This window comes from Lepisma saccharinum, chromosome 5 (genome assembly GCF_977018435.1).
Source record: "Lepisma saccharinum chromosome 5, izLepSacc3.1, whole genome shotgun sequence".
NCBI classification, from domain to species: Eukaryota; Metazoa; Arthropoda; class Insecta; order Zygentoma; family Lepismatidae; genus Lepisma; species Lepisma saccharinum.
In genome coordinates, this window is record NC_139233.1 from 69802601 (window position 1) to 69827544 (window position 24944).

General features: G+C 40.1%; 1 protein-coding gene across 2 annotated transcripts in view; it reads right to left on the reverse strand.

The window, feature by feature from the left end:
• Positions 1-24944, reverse strand: part of CycC (cyclin C) — a 49517-nt gene that overhangs the window by 20522 nt on the left and 4051 nt on the right. For both annotated transcript variants that reach the window (XM_083122633.1, XM_083122634.1), the window contains exons 2-4: positions 16391-16497; positions 10567-10773; positions 2554-2805 (exon numbers count right to left, since the gene is read on the reverse strand). In XM_083122633.1, coding sequence (XP_082978759.1) covers positions 2554-2805; positions 10567-10773; positions 16391-16497 — 566 coding nt within the window. The remainder of the gene's footprint in view (positions 1-2553; positions 2806-10566; positions 10774-16390; positions 16498-24944) is intronic.

Sequence of the window (24944 nt, forward strand, 5' to 3'; positions counted from 1 at the left end):
GTCCAGGCTAAAAGTATCGAACAGTAGCTATAAGGTTACTTAAAATATTTGTTATACAAGGTAACTTGCCAAGTTTTGATAGAGGTCAATGAATTTCAATGTGGGCACCTTTTGCAGCGTGGCACATGTCAAATCGATATTTGGGTTCTCTCAAATGTTTTCCATCATCTGAGGTGTAACGCAACTCACTGAAGAATGGATTTGCATGTGGGAGGACCTACATTCCATTCCCTTCATGCATATTGCTGAACATGGTCACCGATGTCAATTCTGCTAACCACAGAATACACTGAACATTCCACCATGATGTCCACATCTCGACTGAGGCGAGAGTCATTTGTATACAGTTTTTGTGCATGCATGACAACTGGTGACAGGACTTCATTAAAAACTGTGTGTACCACAGTAGAGATTGAAATTTGGATCATTTGAAACAGCCTATCTTTGAAGCAGTTGTTCTCATAAACTTGAAGAGAAACACTTGAGAGCTCAAGTAGCATTTTGATAGCTGTTCAGATAGAAAAGGTTCCCACATTGAACTCCACTGCCCTCCATTGAAAATTGGTGAGTTACCTTGTGTAATAATCAAAACCTTATAGCTGCTTGAGATTGTGTTCATTTTTACCCCATACACACTGTATTATACGGCACTATGAGTGTCAATATAAGTAATTTAGAGCTATACAGGGCATCCCATTTAAAAAAAAATACTTATTTTATTTCCTTGTATAAAATAATAATTGTGTTGATTGTGAAAATGTGTTGTAATCCCTTCAATGGTGATGATTAAAAACCTTTACCACAATCGCCACCAACTTGTTAAAGTAAATTTCAATGGTTTGTGCTAAAGAATATAATTTGATGGGCCATAATCATACCGCGTCTCTTGTGCAAACACCTCTTTCAAATTTTAACCAGTATACGTCTATTTTCTTCGTTGCTGAAGTTTACTTGTACTCATGTAGAATTAAGTTGTTTCTTTTACTCTTGAGAATATCATTTAATAATTTATGTCCACATTGTGGAAATTTCTAACGATGATTCCACGACACTGGGTAGGTTTGGCGTAAAGGAACCTATATTCCTTGCTGCCTATCTGGAGGGAAAGCTTTGACCTCTACAGCATGCGTGCAATGCTCTCTTGAGCGCTGGCGTACAGAGCAGAGAACTACGTGATTGGTTCTAGGGCTCATGTGACCCTTCCTCCCTTCTGACGCAGACGACAGAAGCAGAATTCCTATGTGTTTCTTCACGCTTGTGCTGTGTGATCTACAATATGCAATATTGACTGACGTAACTTTACCAAACTCAAATATACCACTTCTTAAAGGCCACTGTATTGTATAATTTATCGCACGAACAGTGATGTTTATTAAAAACTAAAAGATCAATACAGTTTTTGTCAAATAAGTTGGTGAAGTCCTGGTGGTATAAGTTCAGCCTGTGGCTCCTCTACCACTTAACCCGAAAAACTATTCTTTTTATTATTATTATTATTATTTCGTTAGTATCTAACTGCTTAATATTGTGTCAATGGAAATGTTTAGCATTCATCTGAAAACTCTTAACATCGAATGGTCTCTGGACAAAATTACTGTAAAATGTTTATACAATAAACAGTGGTCTAAATTACTAATCGGCACTGTTACATCAGTAGTGTGTACTATCCACCCACCTCCGTGTCAGTGTGTTTTGCACAGCACGCCAAGATGACAGAGGTCACTGGTTCAAATCTGCAAAGGTGTTCCTTATGACTGTCCCTTCATCAACTTCATCAGTATCATCACTCATATTCATATTCGCAATTAACCAAAAGTGGTAGAAAAGAGAAGTAAAATAAACCAAATGAATCAGTAGTTGGATCATCCACAACAACGATGTCTACTGTTGTTCAGAGGCGCTTGTGATTCAGGTAGGTCTTTTAATGACTTGTGTCATGAGAAAAGGTATAAAAAAAAGTTATAAAACACCAGAGTTCAAAACATTTGTTACATAGTGAGGCATCTCATTTTCTAGCTAAAACATGCATGGATGATGTTTTGTGGAAAACCCAGCTGACTTCAGGAAAATAAACAATACCTGTGGCGACCAATTCCATAAGTAAATTATTAAGCAAAATAACCCTTCCTTCGGACTTGGCGTTCCCAACCGAAATGTCCATGCTAAGCCACTTATAAAATCTGTGGAAATAGGAAGTGTTGTAGACTTAGACTTAACAACATATTTTCTATGATTTTATTTAAAAAACAGCAATAACTTTATATTCTAAGTCCTGTCCAGAAAGAATTAAATACATTATTGGGAGCCTTTTTTGTCAATAAAATAATATATAATTCACACAGAACCTTACACACACATTGTAAAATGTTTATTCTCTCATTATATGTCAAAAGTACCTGAATGTAAAAATACAAGGATCTTTCAGAATTTATGTTTTCAGAATAGTTTATGTAAATTGAGCACCCCATTACTACTACTACATTAAAGACTGGCCACTGGTCTATTATAATGATGATATTACAATGAGCACCTAGCAAATTTAAATGCACTTACCCAATGCTATTTGATATGGTGGATACAGAAGGCAGACATCCGTGCGCAAGCTGTCATTGACTACACGCCATGCTAGTGCAAGCAACTGGTCCTCGTGACCAATATCCTGTACGAGTTGCAGCAGTGGCCTGTATGGCTGGTACACAATCAAGCAGCAATCCAAGTTTTCCAGCAAATAAAACTCACATTCAAGAATGTGGTTTGTGCGGTATGGGAATTCTTGAGTGTATGCATAATTGAATTTCGTTTTCACTGAAATTGGAAGAAATGAAAATTAAGTAAAAGCAGGTGGTATACAAATGCAAGGGTAGGTTGATAAGTTCTCAGCCTCACCAAGAAAACAGGTAGATATCAAGCTATGCATGGTGGTTTTTTTTTATTCAACATAATCCCCCTTCAGCACAACACATTTTTTACATCCCCGCTGCAAAGCCTGCAGACCAGACAAATATAAGTCAGACGATTGCTCTGCAAACCATGCCTCTGTGTGAGAAATGACGTCATCTGCACCATCGAAATGCATTTCCTTTAGGACCATTTTCAATCTGGGGAACAGATGATAATCTGACGGTGCTAGATCCTGAGAATAAGGTGGATGCTCCTGTGTCTGGAACCGTAGGTCTTCCAGTTTCGCCATTGTCTGACGTGCCTTGTGTGCGGGCACATTGTCTTGGAGAAAGAATACCCCTTTCGTAAGTTTTCCACGTGGCTTTTCCTTCAATGCTGACTTCAGTTTGTCCAGCAGGGGTGTATAATATGCTGCATTGCTGGTTTCGCCATATTTCAGGTAATCGACCAATAGGATTCCATCACAATCCTAGAAGACCATAGCTTGGACCCTTGCAGAGGATTGCTGTGCCCTTGCCTTCTTTGGACGTGGAGAACTGCTGTGTAGCCATTCCGCCGATTGCTGTTTTGTCATGGGATCGTAGAATTACAACTAGGTTTCATCCACGGTTACCAGTCGTTGCACAAAAGTGGCACTGTCCACTTGAAATTGGGCCAAAACTACCTTACTTGCCTCCACCAGTTCAAGCTTCTGATCGGCATTCAAAAGTTACGGAATCCACTTTGCCGCAACCTTCCTCATTCCCAAGTCTTAATGAATAACCTTCACCATCTGTTCATGATTGATGCCCAGTTCCTCCTCTATCTGTCTGAGCGGGATTCAGCAATTGTCGAGAATCATTTGGTGAATGGCGTCAATCATCTCGGGGGTGGTCACAGAAATTGGTCAGCCGGACCTTGGGCCACCCTCTGCCCAAACTGCCCATGTTTGAAATTCGCTGCCCATTTCTTCACAGTGGCATACGATGGTGCCTTGTCCCACAGTGTTATAACAAAGTCGCTGTGGATCTTCTTCGGCGAGAGCCCCTTCAGGAAGAGGTATTTGATGAAAGCGCCCTGCTCAAATTTGCTAATTTCCAGAATGTGGGCTGCCATCCTCACTTATGACCATAAAAAAACAAAGTTGAAATTAGTTCCTCCGAACAGAAATTTGCATAGTAGGTTCACACATTCTAAGCTTCACGAGGGTAGCTAACATTTATATATTGCTGCGTTCGAATCTAGGTAGGCTGAGAACTTATCAACCTACCCTCGTATTAACCAAAATTTCAAAACAATAGAAAAGCAGTTATTTTTCTTTTTAAACCTGAGTGTCATCAATTATCTTCCAAACAAAGAACAGTTTGAGTGATCTAGATATAATAAAGAGTTCCTGCATAGCAAACTATTATTAGTACATTTGCCACTGGTGCAAGCAGTCTTAGGTTTGATTCCAGTATTGTAACAACAATTAGTGGAAAATTAGGTGCAGGATAACAGCAGTGCAGTGGCGAAGCGTACAGTTGCTAGCAGGGTAGGCACAAAAGTGCGATATTAGTTGATTGCATCTGTAAAAGATGGGGGGGGGGGTATGTCATGGAGAGTAATTCAATCTTTCTACACAGCCTCATTACTTACCAGTAGTGTGACATAAGTTTTTGAAACCGGCCATCAGTAAAACAAATATGTCTGTTATTTCTTTTATATAGACGTTATCATCTCCACCCGCCCACCAGATGCCGTCGATCTAGATTTTTGTTATTTTTTTTTTTTTTTTACAATCCTCTAAGTGATTTATCTACACACCACTAGAAAAAATTACCAATCATGAAACATCGCGAAACCCAACGAATAGTGGTCGAGCCCTGTTGTTAATTCTTCACCACTTTTTCCTAAATATATATTTATTTTGCAATTGAGGTGAAAAGGGAAAGAAGAAGAACCCCACAGTTCACAGGTCAGTATGACGTTTGTGCCATAGGCAGACGACAGAATTTCACACTTCCAGGGAACGTACTACTGCTGCCAACTTAGTTTTTTGAGCAAGATTTTCTTGCACCGAAAAAAAGCTCTATTCTTATGTGTTTAGCATAACGTAAGGAATGGTTGTGGTTAAATGCAGCCTTGGCGTTGAAGACAAATACATTTCTGACACCTGTATGTGCAAGTAAACAATCTATATTATGGTTATTTTCGTCTCATTTGTTCTGCTCTAGGTTAATGTAATCGTGACGATGAGGATGTATAGACAAAGGATTAAAGAGAATCGAGAAACATTGGCATGACTTGGATCACAATGAGGACTCGAACCTAGGACTCCTGGCTTCCTAGTGTGTTATGATGACCACTACGGGGTGGAAGCTTTCAAAACAAAAGGGCATTAGATAACCACTCTCATTCAGTGTGAATTGAATACAAAACATCGCATTGTGGTTTGTTCTGGGATACCTTTATGTGATAATAGAACAGAGGATCCTTGTTTGCGGCCATACTATGATCGCAACAAGACAGGTTATTATATATTATATTAACAGGTTATAATACATATTGTTGCTTGAGAGAATTAGTGTCCCCCATTTTTAGGCACGATTTAGTTGTTTTCTGCCAATCCGATGTGACAACACTGGCCTGTTCTGCCAGGCCTGAACGGAACATGGCCCAAGGAAACCCCATTGCATTGTTTGTCCCAAACGCAAAAAAGTCTTCCCTTTCATTGTATTCTCAACGCCCTTTTCTCTTGTTATCTCTTCAGGGTAAAGGAAATGGCCTCCCACTTCGCTTCTGTGGGTTGCAAAAAAAAAAGTCTGCCTGCAATATCTACTCGACGACAATGTTAACATATTAAATAACGTCATTATTCTATTTCAACAACTGCTTATTTTTTATTTATTTTTTTCAAATTTTGCTGCCATGCACTGTTACTTGCAAAGGAAAGTTTTAATAATAGAGTTGAAAACATTTTAGGAATGAAATATCAAATCACTAACGTGTTATAAGAAAGAAACATGAACGAACAAAAGTGGGTCCTACATACCGATGATTACATCTTCCTGTATATTAGATCCATCCGTCTGTTCTTCTTCTCTGCGAACACATCAATAACCCTTTCCCGGAAGGCTGGATCGAAGGAGAGGTTTCCTAGTAGTTTCTTCTCTATCGCTAGGGATGCCAGAGAGCTAAGCCTGACGTTGGTCATTGTATTTCGCAGAAATGTTTTAATTCTTTTCAGTGCACTCATGCTGCGTTCACTCGATGCTGTGGTGACAGGAATGCACAGACACAATTGCAAAAGACGCAGTGTTTCCGGATAAACTTCTTGCAGACCATTGGATGTAATGTAATGCAATAGATCTGAAGGTGCAAGGTGTTTTTCTGGAGTTGCGTATATCACCATTAATTCCCTGCTGAGCAACTCTTTGTTGAAAAAAGGGTACTGTTGATGTAACTTTGAATACTTGTCCAACGGAAATTTTTCTTTGAAGCCAGGAAATTTTGTGTCATTAATCAACTCAACAAATTCTAATGATGACAGGTCTCCAAAACGTGTTTCCATTTGAACTATAATCACATCCAAAACTTCATATGCCAAAACTTTCAAAGTATATTTTTCTCTTTCTGTGAAATTTAGTTGACCCAATTTAGCACTTCCATCGAAACATTCATTAACGGTTTTCTCTGAGCGCATTTCTTTCAAGGCAGAGATAGTTAATGTCACTTCTGTATTGCATAGCATGACATCGGCAGTGCATTTCTGTTGCAAAACATTGAAAAGATTGTCTGTGAAAACAAATATCTTGCCGTACAAACAAAGTAGAAATACAAATTATGGGGAATTGAGCCGTGTAAGCAAACCAGTTGCACAATTAACAGTCTCGGGATCCCAGTTTTGATCGTCTGTTTCGCGTATGTGATTAACAGCACGCTTCAATTCTGCCATATGTGTTGTTATAGTTTGTACTGCACGTGAATGATAGTTCCAGCGTGTTGGGCTTGGGTGTGGAAGTTGGAAACCCTGCTCTCTTAATAAAGCAGACCTCTTGGTCGATCTGCTGAAAAATGAATGAAAAGCTGTCAGATCGGAAACGAAAAGTTTAATCCGTTTAATTGTTTTTGAGCCGTGCAATAACACTAAATTTAGTTGATGGGCGTAACAATGAATAAACAGAGCGTGCGGACATTCTTGTCTAACAAAATGCTGAACCCCTCCTCCGGCCCCGGCCATCACTGACGCCCCATCATACGTTTGACACACTAGCTTTTCTTTCACATCCCACTCATTTAAAACCTCCAGAACAACAGTTGATATCCCTCTTGCCGTTTTGTCTCGCGAGACGTCATGGAATCCTATAAATCTTTCCTGCACTTCGTCTCCCACGGAATACTGCAGAATAACGCTCAGCTGTGCTCTACAAGATACATCGGTTGTTTCGTCTACTTGTACAGAAATAAATTCTGCTTGAGACAGCTCTGATTTTATTCTTTCGTTTAGCACGAATGTCACACACTCAATTAAATCATTTTGGATGTCACTGCTGGTTCCCTTGAAAACTGAATCGGAGTCAAGATGCTCCCTCATCAGCTGTTCCTCTTGAGAAAGCAGGTTCAGAAGTTCGAGGTAATTCCCCTTGTTGACCGACTCGTCGCCCTCGAAATGCCCCTGAACGCGAGCTCTTGCTTACCGAGAAAGCACACCACTTGAACCAAACGACCAACTATTTTTCTGTTTGTTGACACCTTTTCATTGTGTTTTAATATTTGTAGCCGAACACCTTCAGATAAAGCTCATTCAATTCTCAGTGTGTTACCTAAGAAATTAAAACTTTCACTATTTCTGATGTGCTTTTCGGATGCCTGATGTTTCGTAGCTTTACGAGTAAAATTCTTAAGTGTCACTATACCTTTCTTTGCCCACTGATCTTCACCACCAAACAAAATACACACGAAGCAGTACATTCGTTCATTGTACCCCGTTAGCCACTTGTACTTCGAGTACCACTGGGTGCAAAATTTTCTTACCTTCTGCCCGTCTTGCTCCTGTAAAGCCAGCTTCGGCTTTGGTCTCCTCTCCTTTATAAGACACTTGTTTTCAAAAGAACACTGCAAAAACGAATTTGAGAGCAGGAACTCAATTAAATCTTGCTGTTCAGTCCAAGCAGCCATTTTCTTGCACAAATGTAAGCGCTGCACACAACACGAATCACAAACAAAGATATACCACCTCGAACACCGCGAGCCACGCTCCCTTGTAGCGTCACTGCAGGCCAAAATTTCACAGGCAGGGAGCAACCCAGGGAAATCCCCGTTCACGTTAGAAATACATTCTTCCATTTCCAGAGGAAGTAAAACTACTTTACAAATATGAGGCGTAACTAGAATTTTAATTCATATAACATGATATGAAGACTTCCTTTACAAATGTAATTTTTTTAGACTTTCTGTTTACGCTACAGTGTTGGGTGAATTGACAAGACCATCATCACTCTGACTAGAAAACGAAGTCAGAACTACAGTACTCCGTAATTTTCAATTTTACTTATTCCTGTCGAAGAAAGGAAGGAAAACGCAAGCTTCGTACAAAATATGGAGAATGTACAATGGAATACAATTATTCCTGTACCTAAACGGACTAATGTTTATAAAAATGCTAGTACACCATAAATTTCCAACCCTGGCGGAAATACAGTGTTGCTGATATTCTATTCGCCATAGTGGGTAACACCGCGAGGCCGGCCTCAGGAGCACGTTATAAGCATACGTACAATACTCGTAAGATTAGGCTTCCTGCATTTACGACCATGCGACAGAATATGAAGAGATGAGGCCCCAGCAAATGTGCCTCAGTCTGTGGAAAGTCCGTATACTGGACAGGGTTAGAATGTTTTTGTAATTATCATAAATGAAAATTCCGAACTTTTGTATTGCATTATATATGTTATCTTGAAATAAGCTAAGACAACTTTTAAAAGAGTAATTCTGTGGGTAGGCCCGGCCTCCTGGCCTCATAGGATGCTTCGCCACTGCAGCAGTGATGGGACTCAATACACTGACCACACATCCAGGGTGTCTACAATTTCGTAAAAACAAAATTCCATGACTTTTCCAGACAAAGAATGAAAATTTTCAAGACCAAGTCATTAGGGCAATTTGTATATTTAAGCATGTATGTAAGAATGTCACTACATTTTAGCTAAACACGTCACTTAGAATCCCACATAACAGTTTCTTTTTTTACAATATTCACTTCACATGTTAAAAGTAACATCCTTCATCCTTAGCCATTTCCTGCCTCTGGCTGGGTCGGTGCACACATCACCCTAGGGCCCTCATGGGTCCCCTAGGGTGGCACATCATCCTAGGGCCTTCATAAGACTCCCTGGGAGGACCCTAGGGCCTTCATGAACACCCATGGAGGACACATCACCCTAGGGTCTTCATGGGTCCCCTGGGATGGCACATCACCCTTGGGTCTTCACTGACACCCAGGGAGGATACATCATTCTAGGGCATTTGCGCAGTTTAATATACGTACACCTTGGGATGGCACATCATCCTCAGGCCTTCATGGACCTCCTCCTGGGAGGACACATCACCCTAGAGTTTTCATGGGCCCCCTGGGATGACACATCATCCTCAGATCTTTGTCGACCTCCTGGAAGGACACATTACCCTAGGGCCTTCATGGACTCCCTGGAAGGACACATCACTAGGCCTTCGTTAACTCTCAAGGAGGACACATTACCCTAGGGTCTTCATGAGTCCCCTGGGATGGCACATCATACTCGGGCCTTATGGGAGAACACATCACCTTAGGGCCTCCATGGGCCCCTGGTATGGCACATCATTCTTAGGTCTTCATGGATCTCCTGGGAGGACACATCATCCTTGGGCCTTCATGAACTCTCAGGGAGGACACATCACCAAGGGCCTTCATGGGTCCCCTGGGATGGCACATCATCCTCAGGCCATCCTGGACCTTCTGTGACGACACATCACCCTAGGGCCTTCAAGGGTCCCTTGGGATGGCACATCATCCTCAGATCTTTATGGACCTCCTGGAAGGACACATTACCCTAGGGCCTTCATGGACTCCCTGGGAGGACACATCACCCTAGGGCCTTCATGGTCCCCCTGGGATGGCACATCATACTCAAGCCTTCATAGGCCTCGTGGGAGAACACATCACCCTAGGGCTTTTATGGACACTTTGGGATGGCACATTATCCTCAGGCCTTTATGGACCCCCTGGGAGGGCACATCACCATCCTGGGAGGGCACATCACCATCCTGGGGGTTCACAGATCACATATTAAGAACCACTTGCATAGACCATTCATATGCAGTTCTCTTTTGTATGCAGTTATTTACATTGCTTTTCTACTCTTTTATGTTAATCATAGTGAGAATCTGGATCGAAAACAAGCTGTTGTTGGCAATGTAATGGTCCAGAAACTTTAAATTTCCTGTTTAAAAGAAAGAAATTCAGACTCAACCATATAATCTGTTATTGTCGCCTAATAATATTACAATAATTAAATGAAAAAGTCTTTGACCAGTGGACTAAGTGGCAATGGGAGATACAAAGGGATAGCTGTTTTAAGCAACTGGATATCACTTGACGTCAATATTTATGGTAATAAGTTTGTATATAATTTTTGAAAATGAAAAAATAAATCAGCTCATACTTACCCACGGTTTGGCACGTTGAAATCAGTCTAGTATTTGATATCACACCAAATTCTTCCACCTTAGAGGCAAGGAAGACACACGTTGGGGCCAGAAGTAATGGATCAATGCACTTCAATGAATTCCTGGCATAAAAACGTTTGAAGTATACAGTAGCTGTTGCTATAACCTGTTGGCGGGATTTCAAGTGTTCCCCTAAAATCTGAATAACTGAAATATTTAAGGGAAAAATCACATCAAAGCAAATAATCATGGATTGTTTAACAACTACCGTGCGTCCATTTCGATCTGCAGCCAAGAGATTGGGAGAAACGTGGCGGGCGGCGCTGACGGAGGTGCCGACATTTGCGGCCTGTAATGCCCGCATATTTTTATGGACATATGCAGACATTTATATAAATATTGCAAAACTAGCACTAACCTGTGTTATAAGAGTTGTTCAAAGTGATGTCCACCTACATTCACACATTCCTGGCATCGTTTGATGAAATTTTGATTCACACGCAAAAGTTCTTCTTCCGTAATTCTTCCTAGGAATATAGGCCCTATTATTCTTTTGGCACTTACAGCACACCACACACCAATTTTTACATCGTGTAACGGAACTTCGTGTATTATTCGGGGATTTTCAGTGCTCCAGTATCTATTGTTCTGTGAACAAACATGACCACGCAAGTGAAACCATGCCTCATCCGAAAAAATTATTAACTGTGGATCAACAATACCATCTACAATATTCTGCAAAACCCATTACAGAAATTTACTCTACTTACGTTGTCAGGGGGCCGTAATTCTTGCACTATAGAAACTCTGTACGGTTTTAATTTTAGTAGCTTAGTGGCAGTAAGTGCTGATGATTTTGACATGCCCATCTCCTGTGAAACACGGCGTAGAGGTTTGTTTGGAGCACATTCTAACGCTGCACCAATTTCATCGAGTTTTCCTTCGGTTAGAATCCGTCGTTTTTGCTTAGGTGTTTTAAAATTTAACGATCCAGTTTCTCGTAATTTAAGGACAAGACGTCTAACCGTATCTCTATGTGGAGGTGAAATGCCTGGGAATTTCTGTACAAATTTCCTACACACGTCTCGACACGAGTCTGTTTTCACGTAAGTGTCATACATAAAAATTATTTGTTCTAACGTGAACCTTGCGGCTGGCATTCCAATCGTCTGACTGACACAACACACATACACACTGCAATAACACAAACAAGTAACGGCAAGTAACCAAGAATAACACTCTTACGCACAGTACGAAATTAACACGCTCTTGGTTTACATCTGCCTGCCACTATATTCACAGCTCTGTAGTCGCGAAGGAACAAAAAACTTGAGCTAGGAGATTTTGGATTGCAAGGAAGCTCACGAACACCATTAGCTTTTAACGCTTCGTCTGCAGCGTAATCTTGATACAGTGTTGCACATTCGAAACCTCCAAACGATCCCCATCGACACAAAACTCTTTCAAGGATATAAACTTAAGCAGGACGTTACTGGTCAAAACTATGATTAAAATGTTTTACAGAGTATTATCTGTGGCTCTTAATATAATTTCTAAAGCGTATTTAGTTGTGTATATAAGGGTGGAACTTGGAAGAATTACAGAACTTTTGCGTGTTATAACACAGGTTAGTGCTCGTTTTGCAAGATGTCCACAAAAATAAGCGGGCATTACAGGCCTCAAATGTTGGCATCTCCGTCAGCGCCGCCCGCCACGTTTCTCCCGATCTCTCGGCTGCAGATCGAAATGGACGCACTGTACATATACACTTTCACTGACAATCAATTCTTTATGATAAATTCTATACCTTCATTTCATGCAATATATAGCACACAGAGCAAGTATGTTAATTTTCTCACGCAGAAACTTTTGTTAGCAATAGCATGATAATTTTGAGTGCATATGAATTAAGAACAGTAGCAAATTCTTTATACATACTACCTTAAAGAACAGGGTTCCCACATGAACTCTAAATGTGTATTTTCCATCAGTTTTCCAGAATCTTCAATACACAGTAAAATACTGTATTAAATTTATTTTACAATCGGTTCCTCCATTTCCCCTCATGGTTCATGTGGCAGGTTAATCAGTACCCTATGGATTTTGGTCAATATGAGCATAGCATTCTATCCGTAATATTACCGATAAATTTACCACAAATATATTTATAAATAGCCTGTAATTGATTGCAATTTTTTTTGCCATTTTTATGAATAAAAACATGTAATCCATATGCCATGGATGTGTAAAGTAAATATTTAAATACCCAGTTAGTTTTTCAAAGGCAAACCCCATTGCAATCACTTAGTTGCATGTATTACTTCAGTAGGTGAATGAACTATTCATGTTTTTCAAGGAACATTTGTAATTTTGTATTGATACAGTAGAGTACTGGTTATTGGCATGAGTAAATTTTGTATCAGCAGTTTATCGGAATTGGCAACAATTTCGTATCAGTTCACTTTCTGATACCAATAACTACATTAATTAACCCTTAGATGCCGAGGCTGATTTCCCAGGTATTTGCACTAATGCCGAGCGTTGTTTTCAGTGAGAAATTTGAAAATCTGCATGCTTCTAAAGAAATTTTATATTTCTGGGACTAAGAACGTTAGAGGTACAAATTATACCTTGTTCTGTTCAGTATACTTTGGGCTATAATTCTGATGGGAAAAAAATAAATTTTCCATAATCAGTTAGAAGAAGAAAAAGGGAAAGTAACTATTCTTTACACAAAATTTGAAATTCATCGGATCCCTACGCAGGCCAAAAGGTACCTGCATAATGCCTGGTGTGTTTGCCATTGATATGGGAAAATTTGCACACTTATTGCTAATACTTCCGGAGAAAATTTTTTTTTACGCACTAACGCCGAGCATGTTTTAGTGGGAAATTTGAAATTCTGCATGTTTGTACATGAAATTTTATATTTCCGGAACATCACCCCCTCCCTCCCCTAAATAGTAACACTAAACTTTCATGACATTAAACTTTACTAATTGTTAATTACATACATCTAGCCTCATGCAGAACTCAAAACATTTATACCCGATCATTATCCAAGTTACAGTATGTTAAAAAAGTAACATACTACAAGAAAAAGCTGCTTTGGACACCGGTGTCACAAACCGTCCTTAAGGCAAATACCTGTTGTGACACACGTGTCACGGCCCATCCTTTAAGTGTTAAACAATAAAATGACATCTCTGAGCATATAATGAAGGACTGTAGTTACAGGTTTTTGTGGCAGTCAAACACTTTAACTGCCACAAAAACCTGTAACCATAGTCCTTCATTAACTTGAAACCTCCATTCTTGAAACTGTATTTTAGTGAAGAAAATAAAATTTCAAACACATCATATAGAGAACGAATTATTTCACATTTTTTGTCAAACAGAAGTTAACAAATGAACACAATATCAAGGTACTAATTTACTATCCTTCGGACACATTTATTTACTTTTACAGAAGAAACTACTTACCGTAATTAGTTCCTGTAGCATTGTCGAACATCAGGAAGGTGTTTTGTGTGATTTGGGAATGCTTCAGAGCTGAAATTCATGTTATTCGTTGAAAATCAATTCTTCGATGGAGATAGCGTTTGGCCCGTACATCTGCGTATACCATGAAGTTCGTACACCTTCATACACCATCACCTTCATACACCGTCGTGACTATCATGACGCGTCGTGATTGTGTTTTGTTGGTATCCAGTGTTTCGAACTGCCTGCGTTTGCGACGAGAGTTAGAACTGTGGATCGAGGGTTTGGAGAATGACGTGTGGTGGGTGTGTTGTAAAGTTTGTGCCGGGTGTGGACAAACGATTGGCGCTAGCCGCACGAACCATTGGCGCGTGGATAGGTTAGTAGGGCCACGCAAAGGTTTCAATAGTTAAAAAGATAGCCCCCGGAACCATTGGCGCTAGCCCCACAAACCATTGGCGCGTGGATAGGTTAGTAGGCCACGCAAAGGTTTCAATAGTGAAAAAGATAGCCCCACGAACCATTGGCGCTAGCCCCACGAACCATTGGCGCTAGCCCCACGAACCATTGGCGCTAGCCCCACAAACCATTGGCGCGTGGATAGGTTAGTAGGCCACGCAAAGGTTTCAATAGTGAAAAAGATAGCCCCACGAACCATTGGCGCTAGCCCCACAAACCATTGGCGCGTGGATAGGTTAGTAGGCCACGCAAAGGTTTCGATAGTGAAAAAGATAGCCCCACGAACCATTGGCACTAGCCCCACGAACCATTGGCGCTAGCCCCACAAACCATTGGCGCTAGCCCCACAAACCATTGGCGCGTGGATAGGTTAGTAGGCCACGCAAAGGTTTCAATAGTCAAAAAGATAGCCCCACGAACCATTGGCGCTAGCCCCACGAACCATTGGCGCGTGGATAGGTTAGTAGGCCACGCAAAGGTTTCAATAGTGAAAAAGATAGCTCCACGAACCATTGGCGCTAGCCCCACGAACCATTGGCGCTAGCCCCACGAACCATTGGTGCTAGCCCCACGAACCATTGGCGCGTGGATAGGTTAGTAGGCCACGCAAAGGTTTCAATAGTGAAAAAGATAGCCCCACGAACCATTGGCGCTAGCCCCACGAACCATTGGCGCTAGCCCCACGAACCATTGGCGCGTGGATAGGTTAGTAGGCCACGCAAAGGTTTCAATAGTGAAAAAGATAGCCCCACGAACCATTGGCGCTAGCCCCACGAACCATTGGCGCTAGCCCCACGAACCATTGGCGCTAGCCCCACGAACCATTGGCGCGTGGATAGGTTAGTAGGCCACGCAAAGGTTTCAATAGTGAAAAAGATAGCCCCACGAACCATTGGCGCTAGCCCCACGAACCATTGGCGCTAGCCCCACAAACCATTGGCGCGTGGATAGGTTAGTAGGCCACGCAAAGGTTTCAATAGTGAAAAAGATAGCCCCACGAACCATTGGCGCTAGCCCCACAAACCATTGGCGCTAGCCCCACGAACCATTGGTGCGTGGATAGGTTAGTTGATTAGGTTGGGATACATAGTTAAAATTTGGTGTCAGAACGCGAAAAATAAAGTTAAAAAGAAATAGATTTGATTAAGTTTGTCGACGGGCTTTTCTTGGGTTCCGAAGGTTGAAACACTGCATAACAATTGAAAATCGAGAAAAAACAAGGCCGATGCGTCATTCCTACGCGTTATTATTTACGAAGGTGTGCGCGCCATGTTGTGTGTGAGGCAAACGGAAAGGTAGGAGGAAGTAGTAGTCGTAAAGTGAAAAATTGCTCTTACTTTCATCAAACCAACGTCAATACACGTTCAGGAATGTTCCGCGAAGCAGATACGTAAGTTTGAATGTCAAAAATTTGGCAAAAGAGAAGCCGGACGAGCAATTATGTAGGAAGGTGTACTCGCGATATTGTGTCTCAGGCAAGGGAAAACACCTACCAGAAAGACGTTCTGGTAATGTGAAAAATTGCAATTAATTTCATCAAAACAACGTTAATACACCTTCAGGAATGTTCCGCGAAGCAGATACGTAAGTATCAATGTCAAAAATTGACGAAACCAAAAAAATAGAGGTGTCCGAAGGATAGTAAATTTTTACCCAATATCAATTAATCCGTAATGTAAAATAAACATATATCTTAAGCCTATATCTTCAAAGTAGCTTCTCTAAAGCATGTTACTGAAGTTAGCATATTGTAAAGATACAGAAAAAAACTAGGATAATGCTTTATCAAATATTTACCCTACAGCCCAAAAATCAAATTATGAAATTTCCAAAACAAGACTTCTTCCCTCTCAATTAACAAATCTAAAATAAAATGACTTACAGTTTGCAAAGAAAATAAATATCTTCTGATACTCTTCTTCAGTCAAAATATTTAAATCATGTTGGCGCTCTCTAATCAAATCTTGCTTATCCAAAAGCCACTGCTGACTGAAAGAAAGAAGAAAGTTTGAATCACAGTTTTATATCAAACTATGACAACATTATGTTTTATTTTCCACTGTTTTCTGAAAGTTCAAATAAAAAATCATTCTCTAGAAAACACAAAGTAGTCACCAAGCTGATGACGTTATGCCCTAAATGAGCTTGCACATGTACCGTTCTTTGCCGGGATAGTTTTCAGCAACAATGCAAATTCCGGCAGTGTGTTTTGCATGGACCGACATAATCGGGGATCTCGCCAATACCTTGGAGGCAACGCACAAAAGCCTTATGGCTCCTGCCCTGCGTTGCCAACTGCTCGATAAGAAGCTGCTTAATCTGAGAAATTGTGCTAGGATCTAAATAATAACAACAATGAATTACTATTATTGATAATTAGTAACAGTAATTTATTATTATAATTGGGTAATTCCATGTCATGGAATGGGTACCTGGGGGAAAGCCTGGGGGGTAAAGGCGGTCAGGGGCATGGTGCTGATCACATCACCCCCACTCACGACCGGATCAAGAAAGTGTGGGGCGTTACCCCCACACCCCCTATACGCCTTCATGGCGTGGTGCTAAGCACAGGGGAGCACTTTACCTTTTTTTTTTTTAATTCCATGTCAAATCAACCAAGAAAAAATAAATTTTGGAATTTGTTGTCATGGATTTGACTAATTTTTGGTATACACGTTTCTAATCATCTGAAATATAGAAAACATTTTTTTTCTTATTTTTCATGTTGCTGGTTTTTGAGTTATTGAATTTTGAAAATTGACAAAATTGGACAAAAACCGCTCACCGCTAAAACTTTAAATAGAATTTGCAGGAGACCTGTTTCAACTACAGGGCTGGGCATGGTCTCATTTTAAAGCTTATGAAGAGGGTTTTCATTTGATATACAACATGCTTGGTTTTTTGCGAAAAACAAATTTTGAAAGGTTTTTCAAAATTTTATTTTACAATTTCCAAAAAACGAAATTTTCAAAAATTTTACACATATTGGTACACATCTACACAAGGTCCAGTCCAAATTTCAAGGTGGTATCTCTTTGGTATCATATGAAAAGTGAATTCCTTTCAAGACCATGCGAAGATTTAAGTTAACATATTTTACATACCTAACCACATTATAAATACAGAAGCATGCGAATATCAAGAAACTGCTTAGTGATACAGAAAGTCTTTCTTTGATAAAATGTATGATGCTTGTGTCATCTCCTCTTGCTTCAGCTGGTATGTTCTACTAGTGGTTGTTACAGGGTCCACTTTGCAAAGGACTGCATGTCTTGGGATTTTAAGAACATCTGGTCACCTTGGATAACTAAATGACTGTGCTGGACCACAAGGATGCAAGAAAGACATTTGCACTTCATGTTCTATAGGCTATCATCTTTGGAAAGTACACATCCCACCCACCAATTGGCATCATACGCACACGCTACAAAACCTGTGATGTGTTCAAAGGGTACATTTTCAACATCTGCATTAACTTTAACACAATGTACCAAAGTTTCTTCATATGCAGAAAACACTTTAGTCTCCACTTTCTCTGTGCTTACTGGTATGAATGCATGAAACCTCTGAGTCCCTGTTACAGCTACCAAACAGTGTCTGTAAAAGTCTCTCTTCTCTCAAATATTCGTCACTTGTCACATAAAAGAAAGTTATTGATGGAATGTTCTCCTGTCCCCACTCAAATAGCTGGAGTGGTGTCATGATTTGGTTTGAAAGAGGATTCTGGAGACTAGCTTTGGCTGCCAGCTTCTTTACTGTATTTCCAATACCATCACACATTCTCTTACCATCTGCTGTTGCATAAAAATGCCACTCAGCCGCAATGATGGTTGCTTAAATTTGCAAAGTTTTTGCGGTTCTTATATTGCGCTGCTGAACCATCAGATAAGTAATATATTTTCTGTAAGTTTGGCAGACAAATCAATTTTCAAGAAATCTAAAAGCTTTCTTTGGAAAACATGGACAAGAACTGCGTAACATACACTTCAGTATGTGGGATCAAACACGGTGGGTAGCTCACTCATCATTCATCCTCGATCATGGAGCAACTCGCTATTCATGGTCAACTTGATGGTAAGGTGTGAGAGGTAAAAACTATATGCATAAATGGCAAAACACAACACTTGAGTTTTATACCCTCAAAGACTGGATCAACATGGTAAATAGAAAAGCATACCTGTCTCTGTCCGTAGATGGACTTCCCACGATCAGCAATTATGATCGTGACTGTACGGAGTTTGACTTGCAACTCGCCCAACGATTACTCGCTCAATTGTAGTTCTGCCCCTCTTAATGTGCGCTCTAAAACTGACCAATGACCTCTCTCCTCCCAGATATTTATTATGCTCCATTTGGCTAAGCAATCTAGTCAGTTACCCGTATCTTCTTCCTGGTTTCACCTGTTTACTTGTTTACGCCATTGATGACCAGGAAGAGCTTAAGTAATGTCTGACACTGCATTCCTGATTGTCAAGTTCCCCTCTGGAAAATGATGTCTGGATAACAGGGATTTAGAAGTTCATTGCATTGATATTTCTAATTATTTCATAGATTGTTATGACTGTGTTGTGAATCAAGCAGTCTGAAAGGAAGACATAACTCTTATGTAATATCTTCATTGTCCTTAAAATAAACTACAAATGGATGAACTGCTTCCATTGAGTTGTTCAGTGGAACCCTTGTACATCATCCTGCAAAATAAATGAGTCATTCCCAGCAAAATCTCATGTCACCACAACTTCATCATGAACTAGTGAACTTTTCTTTTCTGAAAAATATACTGATTGCTGTTTGGCTATCAAATCGTGTCTCTTGAGGTTGATCAACTGATTTGAAAAATCTTGGAACAAATTCCTTTGTGGATTTAGTAATTGTCTCAAAAGAATAGCGATCCACTGATATCCACTGCTTGTACAGTATGCGCCAAAATATACAGTACTGAAATTAAAAGACGAACATTACATTGTTGTCATCTGTGAGTTTATTTATCCTGAAAGAAACACTAACATACCCACTATTAGCGAGTTATAACTTCCTTTATTCTACTGAGAACACGAGCGGCTGGAGCTATGCCCCATCGACAAACGCACATGCGCGTTCGAGGTGCGCGAGTTTCAGTACTGTATATTTTGGTGCATACCGTAGGTTATATTTTCAATCATCTCTTCCTCAGGGCTTGTTAGCAAGGCTTCCTTGAAATCAATTATGCTGGGACAGGAATCACACTAGAAAACACTTCTGTTGTGGTACCCTACACATTATGTAAATGGCGGAAGTGTGCTAAGGACTTGCTGATTGGCTCCGGAGAAGATTGTAAAATTCTGCTGGACATCGGGCTGCTGGCTGATTCTTATCTTCACACACAAGGAAGAGGTAGTGTCAAAGTTCAGGACTGACATGTGCAAGTGCAACTTCAACGTTAATGAAGAGAAAATACTGGAATAATTATCTGACGCTTGTTGCAAGCCATAACCACTGTGCTTCACGCGTACCAACCCAAGATGTCTCGTGCTGTGGCCAAGGAACTCGGCGACCGGCTGGAAAGCTTCGAAAAGCAGGTGCGTGGCGAGCTGGACAATTTCAAACGAAAAATTGATAGTGAAACACAGTCAAGAAGCAGGGATCTAAGTGCTACGTACGATTCCGAAGGAATGAAGAAACTCAAAGACGAGCTGAGTAAATTGGAGGCACGGTTGGAGGAAAGTTTCAGAGTGCAAAAGGACGACTTCCATTATTTACTGGATAGGATAGAATCGCAAGAATAGGCTGGATGATTTGAAACAATATTCAAGGCGTGAGTGTCTCCTTATTCACGGAGTGCAGGAGAACGTGGAGGAGAAGGTCCTGGACTTATTCCGAAATAAGATGAACGACATCAAGAGTGACCAGATCGCGACGTGCCATCGTTTGGGAAAACCAAACCGTAGCATAGCCGAGGCCGTGCAGGAAGGAAAATGCTGCATTATTGTTAAATTTGCAACCTACAAAACCAGGCACTCACTGTGGTCGGTGAAGAAACAGCTAAAAGAAGCCGGGTCGCGAATCTACATCACCGAGTCGCTGACTCCAATGCGACAGGAGATGTTGCGGGCAGCGAAAGAGAAGTTTGGGTGCCGCACGTGCTACACGGAAGATGGCAGGATCGTGGTGCGCACCGCTACCGGCAGGAAACCTACTATTACAAGAATGAAGGAACTATCCCGATTGGCCCCAGAGCCTTACCCCTCAAAACACTAGACCCATAAACAAGACTGCTCGGACTCCTTAGCCACTTTAACATTAGTAACCGGTTAACATTGAAATACTTTTAATATTTATTTTATTTTTATCATTCTATATTTTATTATTATTATTATTACTAGTTATTTTTTTCTCCCCACAAACTTAAGTGTATAATCAACGTGTATATCGGTGATGACCATCCTAATTTTATTTCTTAGTTATATGTATTATGAGCGTGTGTTTGAAATCGTTTCCCTATTATGTCCATTGTGTGTGTCTTGTGTGTCAACCATACCCCTTTATGCAAATGTTTATGTTTCTCTGCATGTGCTCAAGTGCTCCGCAAGTGTTTCGGTGTGCGCTACTGGGAATTATTTCATACAGTTTTCCTTGAGTGATGTTTTAGCGTCAAATATATCTGTGATTCACGAACATCCAAGACGTCACAAGAAGGCAACATGTAAGTACCCGAATTTCCTTATGTCTTTCTTCTCCCAATTTGCACCTACATTCATATTTGAAATAATGCTAAAATGCGCTATGACGTTATGGAAGGGAAGGTTTGATTTCCCTCAAGCTTGCAACAAATGGTACCGGTGTCTTTGTTTTCTCCCTGATGTCGAGTCCACCGCCTGAAAATCCTGCAACTAACGGTTTCCTCCCCCCCAGTCATTGGCCCCCAAGGCCACCCTTTCTGACCATCGCTCAAGCGAACGTCAGGTCCTTGTCGTCACCCAAATTAGAGGAGTTGGCGACCACGTTACTCGAGTCGGCTTTCGATATCTTCCTGGTCACCGAGAGCTGGTCTTTCCGCGAAGCCCTCGCCTCGAACCTTCTCCATACCGGGTTACACAGCAATAAAAAAGGATAGAACAACAAAGGGTGGGGGTGGCCTAATCTTGTACTACCGCAAAGACCTAAATGTCAAGATCATTCCCTCTTGCAACGAAAATGATGACAAAGTCGAAATGATTAGCGTAACTGTGAAACTCCAGCATCTAACTCTGGGAATAATTGGTGTGTACAAAGCCCCTAATATATCGTATACAAAATTATCGTGCCTAGAAACGACGATCTCGGAAGTTTTTCCACTCGTTCACAAATTACTTATTTTAGGTGACGTAAACACGGATTTCCTTTCTCCCCATAAACCAGAAACAGTATATTTACAATCAATAATCGACTCTTTCGGCATGGTTCAGATCATTAACCGACCAACCAGAATAACGGAAACCACCCAATCATTCCTCGATGTGGTAATAACGGATGACCCGGGTCTTGTACGTGCATTTAACGTAACCACTCCCGTTGGAACGTCCCACCACTGTCTAGTAAACGCGACACTTGCCACCGAAAAACCAAAATTAATTAAACAGTTTATCAAATCTCGAAACTTCTCTACCCTCGACAAAGAGATATTCGATAGGGATGCTACAACAATTGAATGGATGAAAATTGATAGCTTCGACAAAGTAGATGATAAAGTACACTTCGTTACTCAAAACGTAATAAATCTCTTCGACAAGCATGCGCCCCTTGAAACTAAATTAATAAAATCAAAAAACTCTCCGTGGATATCCGAAAATACAAAACTGCTCATGAAACTCCGTGGCAATGCCCTAATAAAATATAAGCGCACAAAATCCCAGGCAAACTGGGACTATTACAAAGAACTGAGAAACTTCACCACCTCAGCCCAATGGCAAGAAAAGAAAGCATATTTTAATCATCACCTCCGCTGCAACAATAACAGCAAAGAGTTGTGGAAAAAAATAAAAACGTGGGGTGTATATAGTAAAAATATGAACAACGAGATACCTTCCAACCTGAGAAACGTAGATTCAATTAACTGACATTTTTCTAGCATATGCAGCAAAGCGAATGTCTCAGAAAATGCCGTTAATAACACTCGAGAGTTCCTTGATGGTAACACTTTTAACGAAACCGCTCAAACTTTCCACCTGCAAGAAATAAACGAAGCCGAAACAATGAAAGCGATAAACGAAATATCATCCAATGCATCTGGTAATGATGGAATACCTATAAAAATGCTTAAACTGTTATTACCGCACATCTTACGTCCCCTGACGCACATCGTAAATTTCTCATACCCGACCAGCTGGAAGACAGCACATGTTGTTCTGATACCAAAGAAAAAGTAATAATGTCCCTGAATGACCTTCGACCAATAAGTCTCTTACCTATATTTTCCAAAATCAATGAAAAAATTGTTAACAAGCAAACTCACAAACACGTTAATAACCTAGATCTGCTTTCGAAATGTCAATCCGGTTTCCGTCCCTCACACAGCACGGCAAATGCTTTACATAAAGTAACTGACGATTTATTACGATCAATCGACAAGAAAATGGCAGTAGCGTTAGTATTACTGGATCTCACTAAAGCCTTTGACAGGGTCCATCATGACCTGCTTTTGAGCAAATTAAAATATTACAATTTTTCACCTCCTGCTCTCCGATGGTTTAGATCGTATCTGAACAACATACAACAGAGAGTTTTCATCAAAAGCTGCGACGCCCCCTCTTTCTCGCACCCTGCCATTGGAAACTGGTGTCCCACAGCGATCCATTCTAGCCCCTCTCCTCTATACCATTTTTACAGCCGACTTACCTACCGTAATCAATCACAGTAAAGTTCATTTTTACGCAGATGACACTCAACTACAAATTCCTTTTCCACCAAAGGATGCAGCCTTAGCTTTTCTCAATGATGATTTATCCAACATCAATACCTGGTGCAAAAGTAATGGTCTAAAAATAAACCCACAAAAATCAACTTTCTCTCTTATTAGTTCCCGAAATAGTCTCTGATAAATCCTAACGAGATATGTATCAAACTAGACACATCTATAATCCCTTATTCAACAAATGTGAAAAATCTAGGCGTCATTTTCGATGAACACCTTACCTGGGATATTCATGTCCAAGAACAAATTAAAAAAAGCTTAAGCCATGCTAAGATCGCTGTACAGCTTTAATGAATGCCTAAAAACAGAGATTAAAATGAGACTAGTCCAATCACTTATCTTTCATTAACTGGACTACTGCGACGTAATTTTTGGACCAAATCCATCCGTTCGAAACAAAACCAAAATCCAGAAAGTCCAAAATTCATGTTTCCGTTTCGTGTACCATATAAGAAAATACGATCATATCCTCCCAACCCTAAACGCAAACAAAATGTTGAACATGACCAGATGCCGAAAATTACATCTGTGTTGTTTTGTTCATAATCTTTTACAAACCAAAACACCTAGAAACCTATTCCAGAAATTAAAATTCAGAAGGGAAATACATGATTAGCTACAAAACAAGGGGAAAATCAAAACTTGAACTTCCAAAGCACGCACTAGTGCTTTTCGAATCATCATTTACATATTCAGCTGCAGGAGCGTGGAATGAACTTCCCCTTCCATGACGTCCCTCACTAATCGCAACAACTTCAAAGAGAAACTAAAAACTCTATTGTTAAATGAACAATATCTGTGTTCCAGCACTCACGAATAGTAGCTCGCATTACTGAACCAACTTCCTAATAACAAGTATTTTCATCTTCAATTTGCTAGTTTACTTTTCCCCTTACATGTTGCAAACCCTTAACAATATTTTGTCCTTTCTCACATATTAAGAACATTTATGTGTTTTTTAAACATAACATTAATATTAATTTGTATTATTTTTAACCATATCACACCAAGCACAATTCTGTCCATTAATTTGTGTATCCTTGTGTATTTCTTTTCAATCTTTTTATTATTATTATTATTTTTAGTGTGTAGATGAGCCTTTGTTCTCAATTTTGTATTTGTTCTTTTTGTGTCTTCTTTATGTTTCTCTCTTTCTTCTTTGTTTGTTATTGTACAAACATTTAGTATGTAGAATGTATTTAGTATGTATATGTAACCATCGGGGTTAGGTAGTAGAACAGCCGCAGGCTGAACCTCGCCCTTTAATAAAGGAAAATTGAATTGAATTATTTTTGAAAGGCAATTTTGGTATTTTTTTCATGGATTTTCATGTCCTGGGAGAGTTATTTTATTTAAGCAAGCTCTAGCTATCATTAGTTTAACATTTTGATGAGTGGTACAAACAGATATAGTGTGGGTACCATTGGATCCTGCTGCTATCATGCAACTCTTTGGTCTTAATTCTACAAATTTTGAAAACCCAATCTTAAGTAGATCTAAAACTATT